The sequence below is a fragment of the Cavia porcellus genome, unplaced genomic scaffold (genome assembly GCF_034190915.1).
Source record: "Cavia porcellus strain 051 isolate PalLab524CR breed Dunkin Hartley unplaced genomic scaffold, mCavPor4.1 scaffold_22, whole genome shotgun sequence".
Taxonomy (NCBI): Eukaryota; Metazoa; Chordata; class Mammalia; order Rodentia; family Caviidae; genus Cavia; species Cavia porcellus.
The window spans coordinates 31,890,795-31,905,174 of NW_026947505.1; the positions used below are offsets into that span (position 1 = coordinate 31,890,795).

At 63.1% G+C, this 14,380-nt stretch overlaps 1 protein-coding gene and 1 long non-coding RNA gene across 2 annotated transcripts; one reads left to right on the forward strand and one right to left on the reverse strand.

Annotated features, from left to right (window-relative positions):
• The first annotated feature begins 363 nt into the window (after positions 1-363).
• On the forward strand, positions 364-2,233 carry LOC134472097 (uncharacterized). The gene is made up of 3 exons (XR_010041936.1): positions 364-1,674; positions 1,790-1,853; positions 1,970-2,233. It is a non-coding gene; the product is annotated as an uncharacterized LOC134472097 (long non-coding RNA).
• Positions 2,234-9,502: 7,269 nt separating this feature from the next.
• On the reverse strand, positions 9,503-14,114 carry LOC134472170 (basic proline-rich protein-like). Its single transcript, XM_063233343.1, has 12 exons — positions 13,910-14,114; positions 13,492-13,722; positions 13,222-13,394; positions 12,758-13,154; positions 12,170-12,230; positions 11,843-12,065; positions 11,323-11,488; positions 11,061-11,176; positions 10,785-10,946; positions 10,180-10,265; positions 9,942-10,084; positions 9,503-9,837 (listed from the first exon to the last, which is right to left on the reverse strand). The coding sequence occupies exons 1-12, from the start codon at positions 14,112-14,114 to the stop codon at positions 9,503-9,505; spliced, it is 2,298 nt and encodes a 765-aa protein (XP_063089413.1).
• Positions 14,115-14,380: the final 266 nt, after the last annotated feature.

The following is a 14,380-nucleotide window of genomic DNA, read 5'->3' on the forward strand; positions in this document are numbered from 1 at the left end:
TAATTGAGTCAATAGATCACTTGAAATAGGGTTTCTGAGGTATCTTCCAGTGGGTGAGAGAGGCGTATCTTAGTGCAAAGGTTATGCTGGTAATCTCGCTCGCCAGTCTTCCATATGGTCACCCATTTCTAGACTGCATGCTTGCCTTTGGGATTGTCAAGTAATTTTGAGTAAGTAAATCAATAATGTGTGTATTATAAAAACAAGCATTTCACTGTTGAAGCCAAATGCTCATCTCAGAAGCCTGGTGTTCACTTGGTCCTGGCACACAAGCCTGTGTGTAGCTGTGAAGTAAGACACGCTCCTTACTCTTCCTCTGTATCAGAGGCTACTTATAATACATTTTTAATTGTATGGGTTTATTCTGAACTAAAGTTACTAAATTTTCACTTGGTTATGATCCTGACTTGTGTTAGGAACTATGCATTCCTTTTAATCAAATGTTTGACATCAAATTTCTCTCTTTTTCTTCTAGGTAAAGGAGAGAATATACCAAGGTAAATCTCTTCCTGTTGGTGTTTGGGAGGACTTTTAGGCAGGCTAGGAGCGACAGTGACTTTGGTGTCTGATTTGACTCACTAACTGCTCCACATTTTACTGTTGCTACTAACCATGGTATAGTGGGGAGGGTGATGGTACCGGCTGAGCTAGGAGATGTGGGGGCAGGGGTGACTGCTTACTTGGAGCAGACAGAGCGTGGCTGGGTCACACAGGTGTGGAGAGAGGACAGTGTGTCTGTGCTAGGGACACCTCGGCCCCTATAGGTTTATCGGCACAGGAGCTCGAGAGACAGCAGTGTAGATGTGTAGCCTAAAGTTTCTTTTTCTCGTAGCAAATGACATTCATTTGAAGTGATCCAACTTAATGTCATGTGACACCCTGTTGTCCTAGCAGCCCACTGTTGAGATTGTCTTGGGGCTTGGTGATCTCTGGGCTGAGGCAGCTTCTTCACATGGCAACCCCAAGGACTCTTTGTTCTTGGGCCAGCCATGCCCTGGCCCTGCAGGTGTGGTCGGTTTCCAGCTTCAATGGCTCCCAACATCTGTAATTCATACTTATGTCTGGGTCACTGGGGTGCAGTAGCAGCAGGCAAGCGGGGAAAGCTGCTTTTCCACCCCTTGAAAACTGGATGTGTACGCTGGAGCCTTTGCCTTTGTGTCGGCCTCTGTGCCAGAGAAGAAACTCACTCAGCTTTCTGGAGATGACACACGGGTCCGTACTCACGGCCTCTGCTGTTCTGTGGTTCTCAGGCACTTGGCCAGGGTCACCTAGGGGTACTTGTGGGGATGGGGAGCCACAGTCCAGGCTGTGAGGGCAGAGGCTGGAGAGCAGCATGGTCTGAGATGAGGAAAGTGGTCAGGGTGCCACCCCAGCTGCAGAGGGTGCTCAGAGTGCGAGTCTGGACCCACGCCGGCCAGCTCCCCCTAGACCATGTGGCATGCTGTCTTGGCAGGAGCTCACAAACTCTAAGGGTGCAGTTGTCATGAAAGTCAGTGTGTCAGTTCTGTTGGTGAATTGTTTTTCTTTACAGTGTTTCATGAGCATTAGTTTAGTTTTGTGGAAGTCAAGACCACAGTTTTAGAAACGGCACAGGAAGACACAGCCACACTTGTTCTCTTTGTAGGTGGGGAAAATAAGAAGGCTCACATGCACCAGCTGATGGATGTCTCCCAGGTGAGTCCCTTCACAGAGACCCCCGGGGGCCCTTGAGTCCTGACTGAGCCTTACTTTCAAGCCTGTGCCCCTCCCTCACAATTTTCAGACACGTCCCGCAATATCCGTATTTCAGAAAGATCTCCAACTCCTGCAGTCGAAGCTGAGAGCCTCCCTGTCTGCCAGATGTGATCTGGAAGGTAGGTCCCTGACTGCATGGTGGTCAGGCTGAGTGCCGGCATGAATGAGGCAGGGATGCTGGGAGCCTGGTTCTGTGTCTTTGGCGGTGCCCTTGGTGACGTGTCTCACCTCCCAGACCAGATCGTGAAGCTAGGTGAGGACCTCGGCAGGCTGCAGGCAGACAAGGCCCGGATGAGGAGGAGTTTAGCATGCTGCAGCAGAAGGTGGAGGTCCTGAAGGAGCTGTCCCACCAGAAGGAGCTGGAGCTGCAGAAGTGAGTCCCAGACATTTTGCCCAGTGTCTCATGCTGGCCATTCCTGTCACTTCTGATTGCCTAGCAGCTTCGATGTGCAGTGATCATAGAGGAAACTTGGGGCCCAGGGTGCTGCTGGTTTCCTGTGATGGCGACCTGAGGCTGCTCCTGCCTGTCCGCCGTCACCTCATCCAGCTAGCAGTTTGGCCCAGCGTCCCTGCCTCTGTAGCCTCAGCTCCACTGCTTGTTTCTTAAAGCCTAGGGATTTGTGGAGGGCTCAGTTCAGCATCTTTGGCATTGTCCTCCATGTGTGGGTTGAGGGAGGGCAGCACTGGCCTCTGGGGCCCACATTTCGCTTTCTGGCTGGGGCCAAGGCTCCCGTCCACCCATTCGGCCTATCTTGTGTGCTTATCATGGCCTAAGTCTAGAGGAACAGCTCTTCCCAGACAGTGTGGGGGAAGGGGTGGGTAGACTCCGCCTATTGCTTTCCCAGCAGCTCTGCTGGACAATCCTGGCTTCCCTCGGGGTACACTCATCTCCCACACAGGCAGCTAGAGCCTGGCGCATGCTGTGCTCTTAGCTTGTTCTGCCACAGCGCAGCTTTCCCAGCTCCCCATTTCCGAGAAGTGCTGAGCAGGTGGATCCCGCGCAGGCGGAGGCCTCCTTCGACCTCCCCACCCCCACTTGACGCCTGCTCTGTGAGCCTGGTACCTCTGGCTCCACTCGAGGGCTCCCTGGCCTCCTTCCTCCTATGGGCCTTGCAGTTGCCTGTCAGAGGCAGCCATGCCTCTGCTCCCTCCAGGACAGTCCTCGGGGCTCTGCAGTGTTCCTGAGGGCACTTCCGAGGGCGTGCCCGTGGCTTCTTCCGGTCCTTGTCCTCATCCTCGTACTCGTCCTGGGAAAGTCCTCTGAGTGCCTTCTCTGCCCCCAGATCCAGGCCCTGGCCCTGTGGCCAACAGCAGCTCCCACGGCTCCTCCCCAGAGAAGAACATGGACAATGCCAAGGTGAGCCTAGAGCCCGTGCCTTGGCCCCTGCTGCTCCCTGGGCCCTAGGTTTACCCTCTGTTTTCCAGCTGGCCTGGGCGTGGCGACCCCACAGACTAGGTCACCATCTGACTGGGGCCTTCACTAAGACTGGGGCCACGTGCTGAGTGCTGGAGCAAAGCACACCTCATGTCCCTGACTTGAGTGTTTGGTTTGGTACTTATTTTGAGTCAGGGTTTCCTTATGCAGCTCAAGCTGGACTTGACCTCACAGTACCCAGAGCCCACCTGCAGTTCCCTAGCAGTCCTCCCCCCTCGGCCTCCCGAGTGCGGGATGACCGGTGTGCATTGCCACACTCGCGTGCCCTTGATTTTTGGGAGCAGCTGTTGGGGTCCTCAGGGTCTGTGCTAGGCAGACCCCTTGCAATGATGGGGATGAGGTGGGCGTGGGCTCTTGTGGGAGTGGGAAGCCGGTTCCAGGGCCCCCTGAATCCGACCCCGGGCGGCCCAGGCTGCTGTGCCTCCTGGGTCCTGAGGCTGCTGCCTTGGCAGACTTCACACCGCATGGGGCCGCCTGCAATGGTCAGAGCTCGATGGACTGCCTTCCAAGCATCCCAGGCACAAGCGCCTCCGCCAGCCCCTCCCTGTGCAGTGTCAACTGGCCGAGGCAGCTTCCTGTTCCCCCAGCTACCCCGGGACCCTGGGAGCCCTTGTGTCGCCCTGTCCTGCCCAGGGCCACACTCATGCTGGCAAGAGTACAGCGAGCTGGGGAAGCACCCTACTGGCACCTATGGAGCTCCTCTCTGCACGCGAGTGGGGACAGAGTGGTGACCATGCTCGCTGGGTGGCGTGCTGCTCACGAGGGCCTGGCAGGGTCCAGGGATCCCTTGACTCCTCTCGGGACGGGCACCCGGTGTCACTGCCGAGCTTGAAACTGGGCCTGCTTCTGTTCGCAGGTGAGCATGGCCGTGAAGGGGCCCCCAGCCCATCCAGGGCCCCGGTTCCTGGGAGGCCCCATGCCGCCCCACGTGGGCTATGGGTCGCCTCTGCCACCACTGCTCTGCAGGCCCTTCAGGCCTCGGCCGATGTCTCCTAGGCCACTGCCACATTTCGATACGGTAGGACACTTGGGCCAGTACCACCGCCTACCCTGTCCTCTCGCCTACCCTGTCCTCTCTCCTCACCTGTCCTGATTGGCAGCTGCAGCCCGCCTGACTCGAAGCACAAGGCCCAGCACTCTGAGCCCAGTGCAGCCTCCACAGCTGCTTGGACCAGAAGGGCCCTTTCGGCAGAGCGAAAGCCAGTCTCAGCGAGGTGGTCACCTGGGACGCCACAGGCCGCCGGCAGTGGGAGAAGGGAGGGTCAGGCTGTGGTTGAGCCTACTGAGCCTCAGTTTTCCTTATCTGTGATGTCCAGTGCATCACTCGACTTCCTGGCGCAGGGGAAGGGAAACGCTTTCAGCAGACCTGGGCTGTCCTCAGGACGTGTCCGCATGTCCCTCTTGCTTTCCAGTCGCACGCATGGGCCCACCACTGGGCTTAAGAGACTATGCGCCCGGCATGCTGCTGGACGCCGCGACCTGCCTCTACATCCCAGCGAGTTCTTGCCGGGACCTGTGCCATTCAGGCCTCCAGGCCCGCTCGGCGCCCGAGCGTATTTCATTTCGGATCCACGAATGCCACCACCACCCGCTGGACTCCAGGACTACCGACCATGAACTGCCGGGCCCCAGGACAACCCACCGCTGCCTGCCGGGCCCCAGGAATACCCACCGCCACTTGCCGGGCCCCAGAACAACCCACCTATGCCTGCCGGGCCCGAGGACAACCCACCGCTGCCTGCCGGGCCCCAGGAATACCCACTGCCACCTGCCGGGCCCCAGGAGTACCCACCGCCGCCTGCCGGGCCCCAGAAGTACACACCGCCACCTGCCGGGCCCAGAAATACCCACCACCACCTGCCGGGCCCCAGAGCAATCCACCGAGGACTGCGGGGCCCCAGGACAACCCACTGCAGCCTGCCGGGCCCCAGGAATACCCACCACCACGTGCCGGGCGCCAGCACTACCCACCATCGCCTGCCAGGCCCCAGGACTACCAACCACCACGTGCCGGGTGCCAGGACTACCCACCGCTGCCTGCCGGTGCCAGGCCTACCCACCACCACGTGCCGGGTACCAGCACTATGCACCAGCGCTTACCAGGCCCCAGGACTACCCACCACCGCCTGCTGGGCCCCAGGACTACCCACCATTGCCTGCCGGGCGCCAGGCCTACCCACCACCACGTGCCAGGCGCCAGCACTACCCACCATTGCCTGCCAGGCCCCAGGACTACCAACCACCATGTGCCGGGTGCCAGGACTACCCACCGCTGCCTGCCGGGTGCCAGGCCTACCCACCACCACGTGCCGGGTACCAGCACTATGCACCAGCGCTTACCAGGCTCCAGGACTACCCACCACTGCCTGCCGGGCCCCAGGACTACCCACCATTGCCTGCCGGGTGCCAGCACTACCCACCACCACGTGCCGGGCGCGAGCACTACCCACCACCACCTGCCAGGCCCCAGGACTACCAACCACCTCGTGTCGGGCCCCTGGACTACCCACCGCCGCCTGCTGGGCCCCAGGACTGCCCACCGCCGCCTGCCAGGCGACAGGCCTACCCACCACCACGTGCCGGGCGCCAGGCCTACCCACCACCGCCTGCCAGGCCCCAGGACTACCAACCACCACGGGCCGGGCTCCAGGACTACCCACCGCCGCCTGCGGGGCCCCAGGACAACCCACCACCAAGTGCTGGGCCTCAGGACCATGGATGGCCGCCCTCTGCGAGCCTGAACTTCGAATGCTGTGACATTCCCACAGCCGACTTCGGTGAGCCTCTCCGGGGCCTCGAGTCCCAGGACTCCATGACAGCATGCTGCCTTGCCCCGGGCATGGTTCCCTGAGCTCTGGTACAGAGCCCGGGCACTCCTGGCTCGGGTTTCCACTTAGCCCTGGGTCCTGTGCAGGCCCACCTCCATTGCAGTGCAGGAGCACGGTCCTGGGAGCAGTTGCCCACCCCGTCACTCCCAACCCTCTCTGGCTGTGGCATGGCAGAGGCTGCAGTGTCGCCCTCTCCCTCTCTGCACAGTGTTCAACGAGTGGGCGCACTTTCTTCACCACTCATCTCCGGGCCACCAGGGACAGCTCCTGAGCTAGGCAGGTCCGCATGTTACTGGTTCTGTGTGCTGCTCCTAAAGCACGTGGCCGCTGTGTGCGGGCTCAGTCTTCCAAGGCCCTGTTTTCCTCCTCCACAGCCTGAGACCTAAAGCAGCCTCCGCCTCTGGCTTGGGCTGCCACAGCGTAGCTTTCCCAGGTCCCCAGGTCCGCGAAGTGTTGACCAGGTGGAGCCCGCACAGGCTCAGAGCCCTCCTTCGACCCCCCCTACCCCCAACCCCACCCCCACTTGACGCCTGCTCAGTGAGCCTGGTACCTCTGGCTCCACGCAAGGGCTCCCTGGCCTCCTGCCTCCCACGGGCCTTGCAGCTGCCTGTCAGAGGCAGCCATGCCTCTGCTCCCTCCAGGGACAGTCTGCGGGGTGCTGCAGTGTTCCCGAGGGCACTTCCGAGGGCGTGCCCGAGGCCTCTTCCGGTCCTCGTCCTCATCCTCATCCTCATCCCCGTCCTCATCCTCGTCCTGGGAAAGTCCTATGAGTGCCTTCTCTGTCCCCAGATCCCGGCCCTGGCCCCATGGCCAACAGCAGCTCCCACAGCTCCTCCCCAGCGAAAGGACATGGACAACGCCAAGGTGAGCCTGGAGCCCGTGCCTGGGCCCGTGCTGCTCCATGTGCCTTCGGTTTCCACTCTGTTCTCCAGCTGGCCTGGCGTGGCGACCCCGCGGACTAGGTCACCATCTGACTGGGCCTTCACTAAGGCTCGGGCCGCGTGCTGAGTGCTGGAGCACAGCACACCTCACGCCCCTGCCTTGAGTGTTTGGTCAAGCTGGACTTGACCTCACAGTACCCAGAACCCACCTGCAGTTCCCTAGCAGTCCTCCCGCCTCAGCCTCCCGAGTGCGGGATGACCGGTGGGCATCGCCACACTCGCGTGCGCTTGATTTTTGGGAGCAGCTGTTGGGGTCCTCAGGGTCTGTGCTAGGCAGACCCCTTGCAATGATGGGGATGAGGTGGGCGTGGGCTCTTGTGGGAGTGGGAAGCCGGTTCCAGGGCCCCCTGAATCCGACCCCGGGCGGCCCAGGCTGCTGTGCCTCCTGGGTCCTGAGGCTGCTGCCTTGGCAGACTTCGCACCACATGGGGCCGCCTGCAATGGTCAGAGTTCCATGGACTGCCTTCCAAGCAGCCCAAGCCCAGGCCCCTCCGCCAGCCCCTCCCTGTGCAGTGTCAACTGGCTGAGGCAGCTTCCTGTTCTCCCCAGCTACTCCGGGACCCTGGGAGCGCTTGTGTCGCCCCTGTAGGGCCCAGGGCCACACTCATGCTGGCAAGAGTGCAGCGAGCTGGGGAAGCACCCTACTGGCACCTCTGGAGCTCCTCTCCGCACGCGAGTGCAGTCAGCGTGGTGACCATGCTCGCTGTGTGGCATGCTGCTCACGAGGGCCTGGCAGGGTCTGGGGATCCCTTGACTCCTCTCGGGACGGGCACCCGGTGTCACTGCCGAGCTTGAAACTGGGCCTGCTTCTGTTCGCAGGTGAGCATGGCCGTGAAGGGGCCCCCAGCCCATCCAGGGCCCCGGTTCCTGGGAGGCCCCATGCCGCCACACGTGGGCTATGGGTCGCCTCCGCCACCACTGCTCTGCAGGCCCTTCGGGCCTCCGCCGATGTCTCCTAGGCAACCACCAATATTCGGTACGGTAGGACACTTGGGTCAGCACCACCGCCTACCCTGTCCTCTCGCCTACCCTGTCCTCTCTCCTCACCTGTCCTGATTGGCAGCTGCAGCCCGCCTGACTCGAAGCACAAGGCCCAGCACTCTGAGCCCAGTGCAGCCTCCACAGCTGCTTGGACCAGAAGGGCCCTTTCGGCAGAGCGAAAGCCAGTCTCAGCGAGGTGGTCACCTGGGACGCCACAGGCCGCCGGCAGTGGGAGAAGGGAGGGTCAGGCTGTGGTTGAGCCTTACTGAGCCTCAGTTTTCCTTATCTGTGATGTCCAGTGCATCACTTGACTTCCTGGCACAGGGGAAGGGAAATGCTTTCAGCAGACCTGGGCTGCTCCTCAGGACGTGTCCGCATGTCCCTCTTGCTTTCCTGTCGCACGCATGGGCCCACCACTGGGCTTAAGAGACTACGGGACCGGCGTGCTGCCTGGACGCCGCGACCTGCCTCTACATCCCAGCGAGTTCTTGCCGGGACCTGTGCCATTCAGGCCTCCAGGCCCGCTCGGCGCCCGAGCGCATTTCATTTCGGATCCGAGAATGCCACCATCACCCGCTGGACTCCAAGACTACCTACCACCGCCTGCCGGGCCCCAGGCCTACCCACCACCATGTGCCGGGCCTCAGGACTATGCATCGCCGCCTGCCAGGTCCCTGGAGTACCAACTGCCACGAGTTGGGCCCCAGGACAACCCACAACCCCTTGCCGGGCCCCAAGAATACCCACCCCTACGTGCCAGGCCCCAGGACTACACACCACCACATGCCTGGCCCCAGGACTACCGAGCAACACGTGCTGGGCCCCAGGACTACCGACCACCACGTGCCAGGCCCCAGGACTACCCATCACCACCAGCTGGGCCGCAGGAATGCCAACCACCATGTGCCGGGCCCCAGGACTACCTGCCACCTCCTACCAGGCCCCAACATTAACCACCGCCACCTGGGCCCCAGGACGACCCACCACCACCTGCCGGGCCCAAGGGCTACCCACCAGCAACTGTCGGGCCCAAGGGCTACCCATGACCATCTGCCGGGCCCAAGACAATCCACCGCCACCTGCCAGGGCCGAAGACTAGCCACCACCGCCTGCCAGGCCCTAGGACTAGCCACAGCCACCTGCCGAGCCCAACTGTCCAAAACTGCCTGCCCAGCCCCAGGACTACCCACCACCGCAAGCCGGGCCCCAGGAATACCCACCACCATCTGCCAGGCTCCAGGACTACCCACTGCTGCATGCTGGGCCCCAGCACTAGTCCTGGGGCCAGGCAGGCGGTTGTGGACAATCCTGGGGCCTGGCAGGTGCCTGTGGCTAGTCCTGGGGCCCTGCAGGTGGCGGCGGCAGGCGGCAGTGGCTAGTCTTGGGGCCTGGCAGGCGACAGTTGGTAGTCCTTTGGTCCCGCAGGTGACAGTGGCTAGTCCTGGGCCCCGGCAGGCGGTGGTGTGTAGTCCTGGGGCCCGGCAGGTGGTGGTGGGTAGTCCTGGAGCCGGGCAGGCAGTTTTGGACAGTTGGGGCCCGGCAGGTGGCTGTGGCTAGTTCTAGGGCCTGGCAGGCGGTGGTGGCTAGTCTTTGGCCCCAGCAGGTGGCGGTGGGTTGTCATGGGCCCCGGCAGATGGTCGTGGGTAGCCCTTGGGCCTGGCAGGTGGTGGTGGGTCGTCCTGGGGCCCAGCAGGTGGCAGTGGGCAGTCCTGGGGCCCTGCAGGTGTCGGTGGGTAGTTTGGGGCCCAGCAGGCAGTGGTGGGTAGTCCTGGGGCCCGGCAGGTGGCGGTGGTTAATGTTGGAGCCTGGTAGGAGGAGGCAGGTAGTCCTGGAGCCCGGCACATGGTGGTTGGCATTCCTGCGGCCCAGCTGGTGGTGATGGGTAGTCCTGGGGCTCGGCACGTGGTGGTCGGTAGTCCTGGGGCCAGGAATGTGGTGGTGGGTAGTCCTGGGGCCCGGCACGTGTTAGTGGGTAGTCCTGGGGCCTGGCACATAGTGGTGGGTATTCTAGGAGCCCAGTACGGGGTTGTGGGTTGTCCTGGGGCCCAACTTGTGGCAGTTGGTACTCCTGGGACCTGGCAGGCGGTGGTGCATAGTCCTGAGGTCCGGCACGTGGTGGTGGGTAGGCCTGGCACCCGACAGGTGGAGGTGGGTAGTCCTGGGGCCTGGCAGGCGGCAGTGGGTATTCCTGGGGCCCGGCACGCGGTGGTGGGTTGTCCTGGGGCCCGTCAGGCATTGGTGAGTATTCCTGGAGCCCGGCAGGCGGTGGTAGGTAGTCTTGGAGTCCAGCGGGTGGTGGTGGCATTCTCGGATCCGAAATGAAATGCACTCGGGCGCCGAGCGGGCCTGGAGGCCAGAATGGCACAGGTACCGGCAAGTACTCGCAGGGATGTAGTGGCAGGTAGTGGCGACCAGGCAGCATGCCGGGCGCATAGTCTCTTAGGCCCAGTGGTGGGCCCTTGCGTGCGACAGGAAAGCAAGAGGGACATATGTACAAGTCCTGAGGAGCAGCCCAGGTCTGCTGAAAGCATTTCCCTTCCCCTGCGCCAGGAAGTCAAGTGATGCACTGGACATCACAGATAAGGAAAACTGAGGCTCAGTAAGGCTCAACCACAGCCTGACCCTCCCTTCTCCCACTGCCGGCGGCCTGTGGCGTCCCAGGTGACCACCCCGCTGAGACTGGCTTTCACTCTGCCGAAAAGGCCCTTCTGGTCCAAGCAGCTGTGGAGGCTGCACTGGGCTCAGAGTGCTGGGCCTTGTGCTTTGAGTCAGGCGGGCTGCAGCTGCCGATCAGGACAGGTGAGGAGAGAGGACAGGGTAGGCGAGAGGACAGGGTAGGCGGTGGTGCTGACCCAAGTGTCCTACCGTACCGAATATTGGTGGTTGCCTAGGAGACATCGGCGGAGGCCCGAAGGGCCTGCAGAGCAGTGGTGGCGGAGGCGACCCATAGCCCACGTGTGGCGGCATGGGGCCTCCCAGGAACCGGGGCCCTGGATGGGCTGGGGGCCCCTTCACGGCCATGCTCACCTGCGAACAGAAGCAGGCCCAGTTTCAAGCTCGGCAGTGACACCGGGTGCCCGTCCCGAGAGGAGTCAAGGGATCCCCAGACCCTGCCAGGCCCTCGTGAGCAGCATGCCACACAGCGAGCATGGTCACCACGCTGACTGCACTCGCGTGCGGAGAGGAGCTCCAGAGGTGCCAGTAGGGTGCTTCCCCAGCTCGCTGCACTCTTGCCAGCATGAGTGTGGCCCTGGGCCCTACAGGGGCGACACAAGCGCTCCCAGGGTCCCGGAGTAGCTGGGGAGAACAGGAAGCTGCCTCAGCCAGTTGACACTGCACAGGGAGGGGCTGGCGGAGGGGCCTGGGCTTGGGCTGCTTGGAAGGCAGTCCATGGAACTCTGACCATTGCAGGCGGCCCCATGTGGTGCGAAGTCTGCCAAGGCAGCAGCCTCAGGACCCAGGAGGCACAGCAGCCTGGGCCGCCCGGGGTCGGATTCAGGGGGCCCTGGAACCGGCTTCCCACTCCCACAAGAGCCCACGCCCACCTCATCCCCATCATTGCAAGGGGTCTGCCTAGCACAGACCCTGAGGACCCCAACAGCTGCTCCCAAAAATCAAGCGCACGCGAGTGTGGCGATGCCCACCGGTCATCCCGCACTCGGGAGGCTGAGGCGGGAGGACGGCTAGGGAACTGCAGGTGGGTTCTGGGTACTGTGAGGTCAAGTCCAGCTTGACCAAACACTCAAGGCAGGGGCGTGAGGTGTGCTGTGCTCCAGCACTCAGCACGCGGCCCGAGCCTTAGTGAAGGCCCAGTCAGATGGTGACCTAGTCCGCGGGGTCGCCACGCCAGGCCAGCTGGAGAACAGAGTGGAAACCGAAGGCACATGGAGCAGCACGGGCCCAGGCACGGGCTCCAGGCTCACCTTGGCGTTGTCCATGTCCTTTCGCTGGGGAGGAGCTGTGGGAGCTGCTGTTGGCCATGGGGCCAGGGCCGGGATCTGGGGGCAGAGAAGGCACTCATAGGACTTTCCCAGGACGAGGATGAGGACGGGGATGAGGATGAGGATGAGGACGAGGACCGGAAGAGGCCTCGGGCACGCCCTCGGAAGTGCCCTCGGGAACACTGCAGCACCCCGCAGACTGTCCCTGGAGGGAGCAGAGGCATGGCTGCCTCTGACAGGCAGCTGCAAGGCCCGTGGGAGGCAGGAGGCCAGGGAGCCCTTGCGTGGAGCCAGAGGTACCAGGCTCACTGAGCAGGCGTCAAGTGGGGGTGGGGTTGGGGGTAGGGGGGGTCGAAGGAGGGCTCTGAGCCTGTGCGGGCTCCACCTGGTCAACACTTCGCGGACCTGGGGACCTGGGAAAGCTACGCTGTGGCAGCCCAAGCCAGAGGCGGAGGCTGCTTTAGGTCTCAGGCTGTGGAGGAGGAAAACAGGGCCTTGGAAGACTGAGCCCGCACACAGCGGCCACGTGCTTTAGGAGCAGCACACAGAACCAGTAACATGCGGACCTGCCTAGCTCAGGAGCTGTCCCTGGTGGCCCGGAGATGAGTGGTGAAGAAAGTGCGCCCACTCGTTGAACACTGTGCAGAGAGGGAGAGGGCGACACTGCAGCCTCTGCCATGCCACAGCCAGAGAGGGTTGGGAGTGACGGGGTGGGCAACTGCTCCCAGGACCGTGCTCCTGCACTGCAATGGAGGTGGGCCTGCACAGGACCCAGGGCTAAGTGGAAACCCGAGCCAGGAGTGCCCGGGCTCTGTACCAGAGCTCAGGGAACCATGCCCGGGGCAAGGCAGCATGCTGTCATGGAGTCCTGGGACTCGAGGCCCCGGAGAGGCTCACCGAAGTCGGCTGTGGGAATGTCACAGCATTCGAAGTTCAGGCTCGCAGAGGGCGGCCATCCATGGTCCTGAGGCCCAGCACTTGGTGGTGGGTTGTCCTGGGGCCCCGCAGGCGGCGGTGGGTAGTCCTGGAGCCCGGCCCGTGGTGGTTGGTAGTCCTGGGGCCTGGCAGGCGGTGGTGGGTAGGCCTGGCGCCCGGCACGTGGTGGTGGGTAGGCCTGTCGCCTGGCAGGCGGCGGTGGGCAGTCCTGGGGCCCAGCAGGCGGCGGTGGGTAGTCCAGGGGCCCGACACGAGGTGGTTGGTAGTCCTGGGGCCTGGCAGGTGGTGGTGGGTAGTGCTCGCGCCCGGCACGTGGTGGTGGGTAGTGCTGGCACCCGGCAGGCAATGGTGGGTAGTCCTGGGGCCCGGCAGGCAGTGGTGGGTAGTCCTGGAGCCTGGTAAGCGCTGGTGCATAGTGCTGGTACCCGGCACGTGGTGGTGGGTAGGCCTGGCACCCGGCAGGCAGCGGTGGGTAGTCCTGGCACCCGGCACATGGTGGTTGGTAGTCCTGGGGCCTGGCAGGCAATGGTGGGTAGTGCTGGCGCCTGGCACGTGGTGGTGGGTAGGCCTGGCGCCCGGCAGGCAATGGTGGGTAGTCCTGGGGCCCAGCAGGCGGTGGTGGGTAGTCCTGGGGCCTGGTAAGCGCTGGTGCATAGTGCTGGTACCCGGCACGTGGTGGTGGGTAGGCCTGGCACCGGCAGGCAGCGGTGGGTAGTCCTGGCACCCGGCACGTGGTGGTTGGTAGTCCTGGGGCCTGGCAGGCGATGGTGGGTAGTGCTGGCGCCCGGCACGTGGTGGTGGGTATTCCTGGGGCCCGGCAGGCTGCAGTGGGTTGTCCTGGGGCCCCGCAGTCCTCGGTGGATTGCTCTGGGGCCCGGCAGGTGGTGGTGGGTATTTCTGGGCCCGGCAGGTGGCGGTGTGTACTTCTGGGGCCCGGCAGGCGGCGGTGGGTACTCCTGGGGCCCGGCAGGTGGCAGTGGGTATTCCTGGGGCCCGGCAGGCAGCGGTGGGTTGTCCTCGGGCCCGGCAGGCATAGGTGGGTTGTTCTGGGGCCCGGCAAGTGGCGGTGGGTATTCCTGGGGCCCGGCAGGCAGCGGTGGGTTGTCCTGGGGCCCGGCAGTTCATGGTCGGTAGTCCTGGAGTCCAGCGGGTGGTGGTGGCATTCGTGGATCCGAAATGAAATACGCTCGGGCGCCGAGCGGGCCTGGAGGCCTGAATGGCACAGGTCCCGGCAAGAACTCGCTGGGATGTAGAGGCAGGTCGCGGCGTCCAGCAGCATGCCGGGCGCATAGTCTCTTAAGCCCAGTGGTGGGCCCATGCGTGCGACTGGAAAGCAAGAGGGACATGCGGACACGTCCTGAGGACAGCCCAGGTCTGCTGAAAGCGTTTCCCTTCCCCTGCGCCAGGAAGTCGAGTGATGCACTGGACATCACAGATAAGGAAAACTGAGGCTCAGTAAGGCTCCACCACAGCCTGACCCTCCCTTCTCCCACTGCCGGCGGCCTGTGGCGTCCCAGGTGACCACCTCGCTGAGACTGGCTTTCGCTCTGCCGAAAGGGCCCTTCTGGTCCAAGCAGCTGTGGA

What these genes read in the sequence shown, in the direction of transcription:
- LOC134472170 (XM_063233343.1), bottom strand. Translation starts at nt 14,114, where the DNA reads ATGGGCCCACCACTGGGCTTAAGAGACTATGCGCCCGGCATGCTGCTG. An exon ending in CTACCCACCGCTGCCTGCCG is followed by an intron (nt 13,395 to 13,491) that starts GTGCCAGGCCTA and finishes GCTGGGCCCCAG; the next exon opens with GACTACCCACCATTGCCTGC. An exon ending in AAGACTACCTACCACCGCCT is followed by an intron (nt 10,085 to 10,179) that starts GCCGGGCTCCAG and finishes GCCGCCTGCCAG; the next exon opens with GCCCCAGGACTACCCACCTC.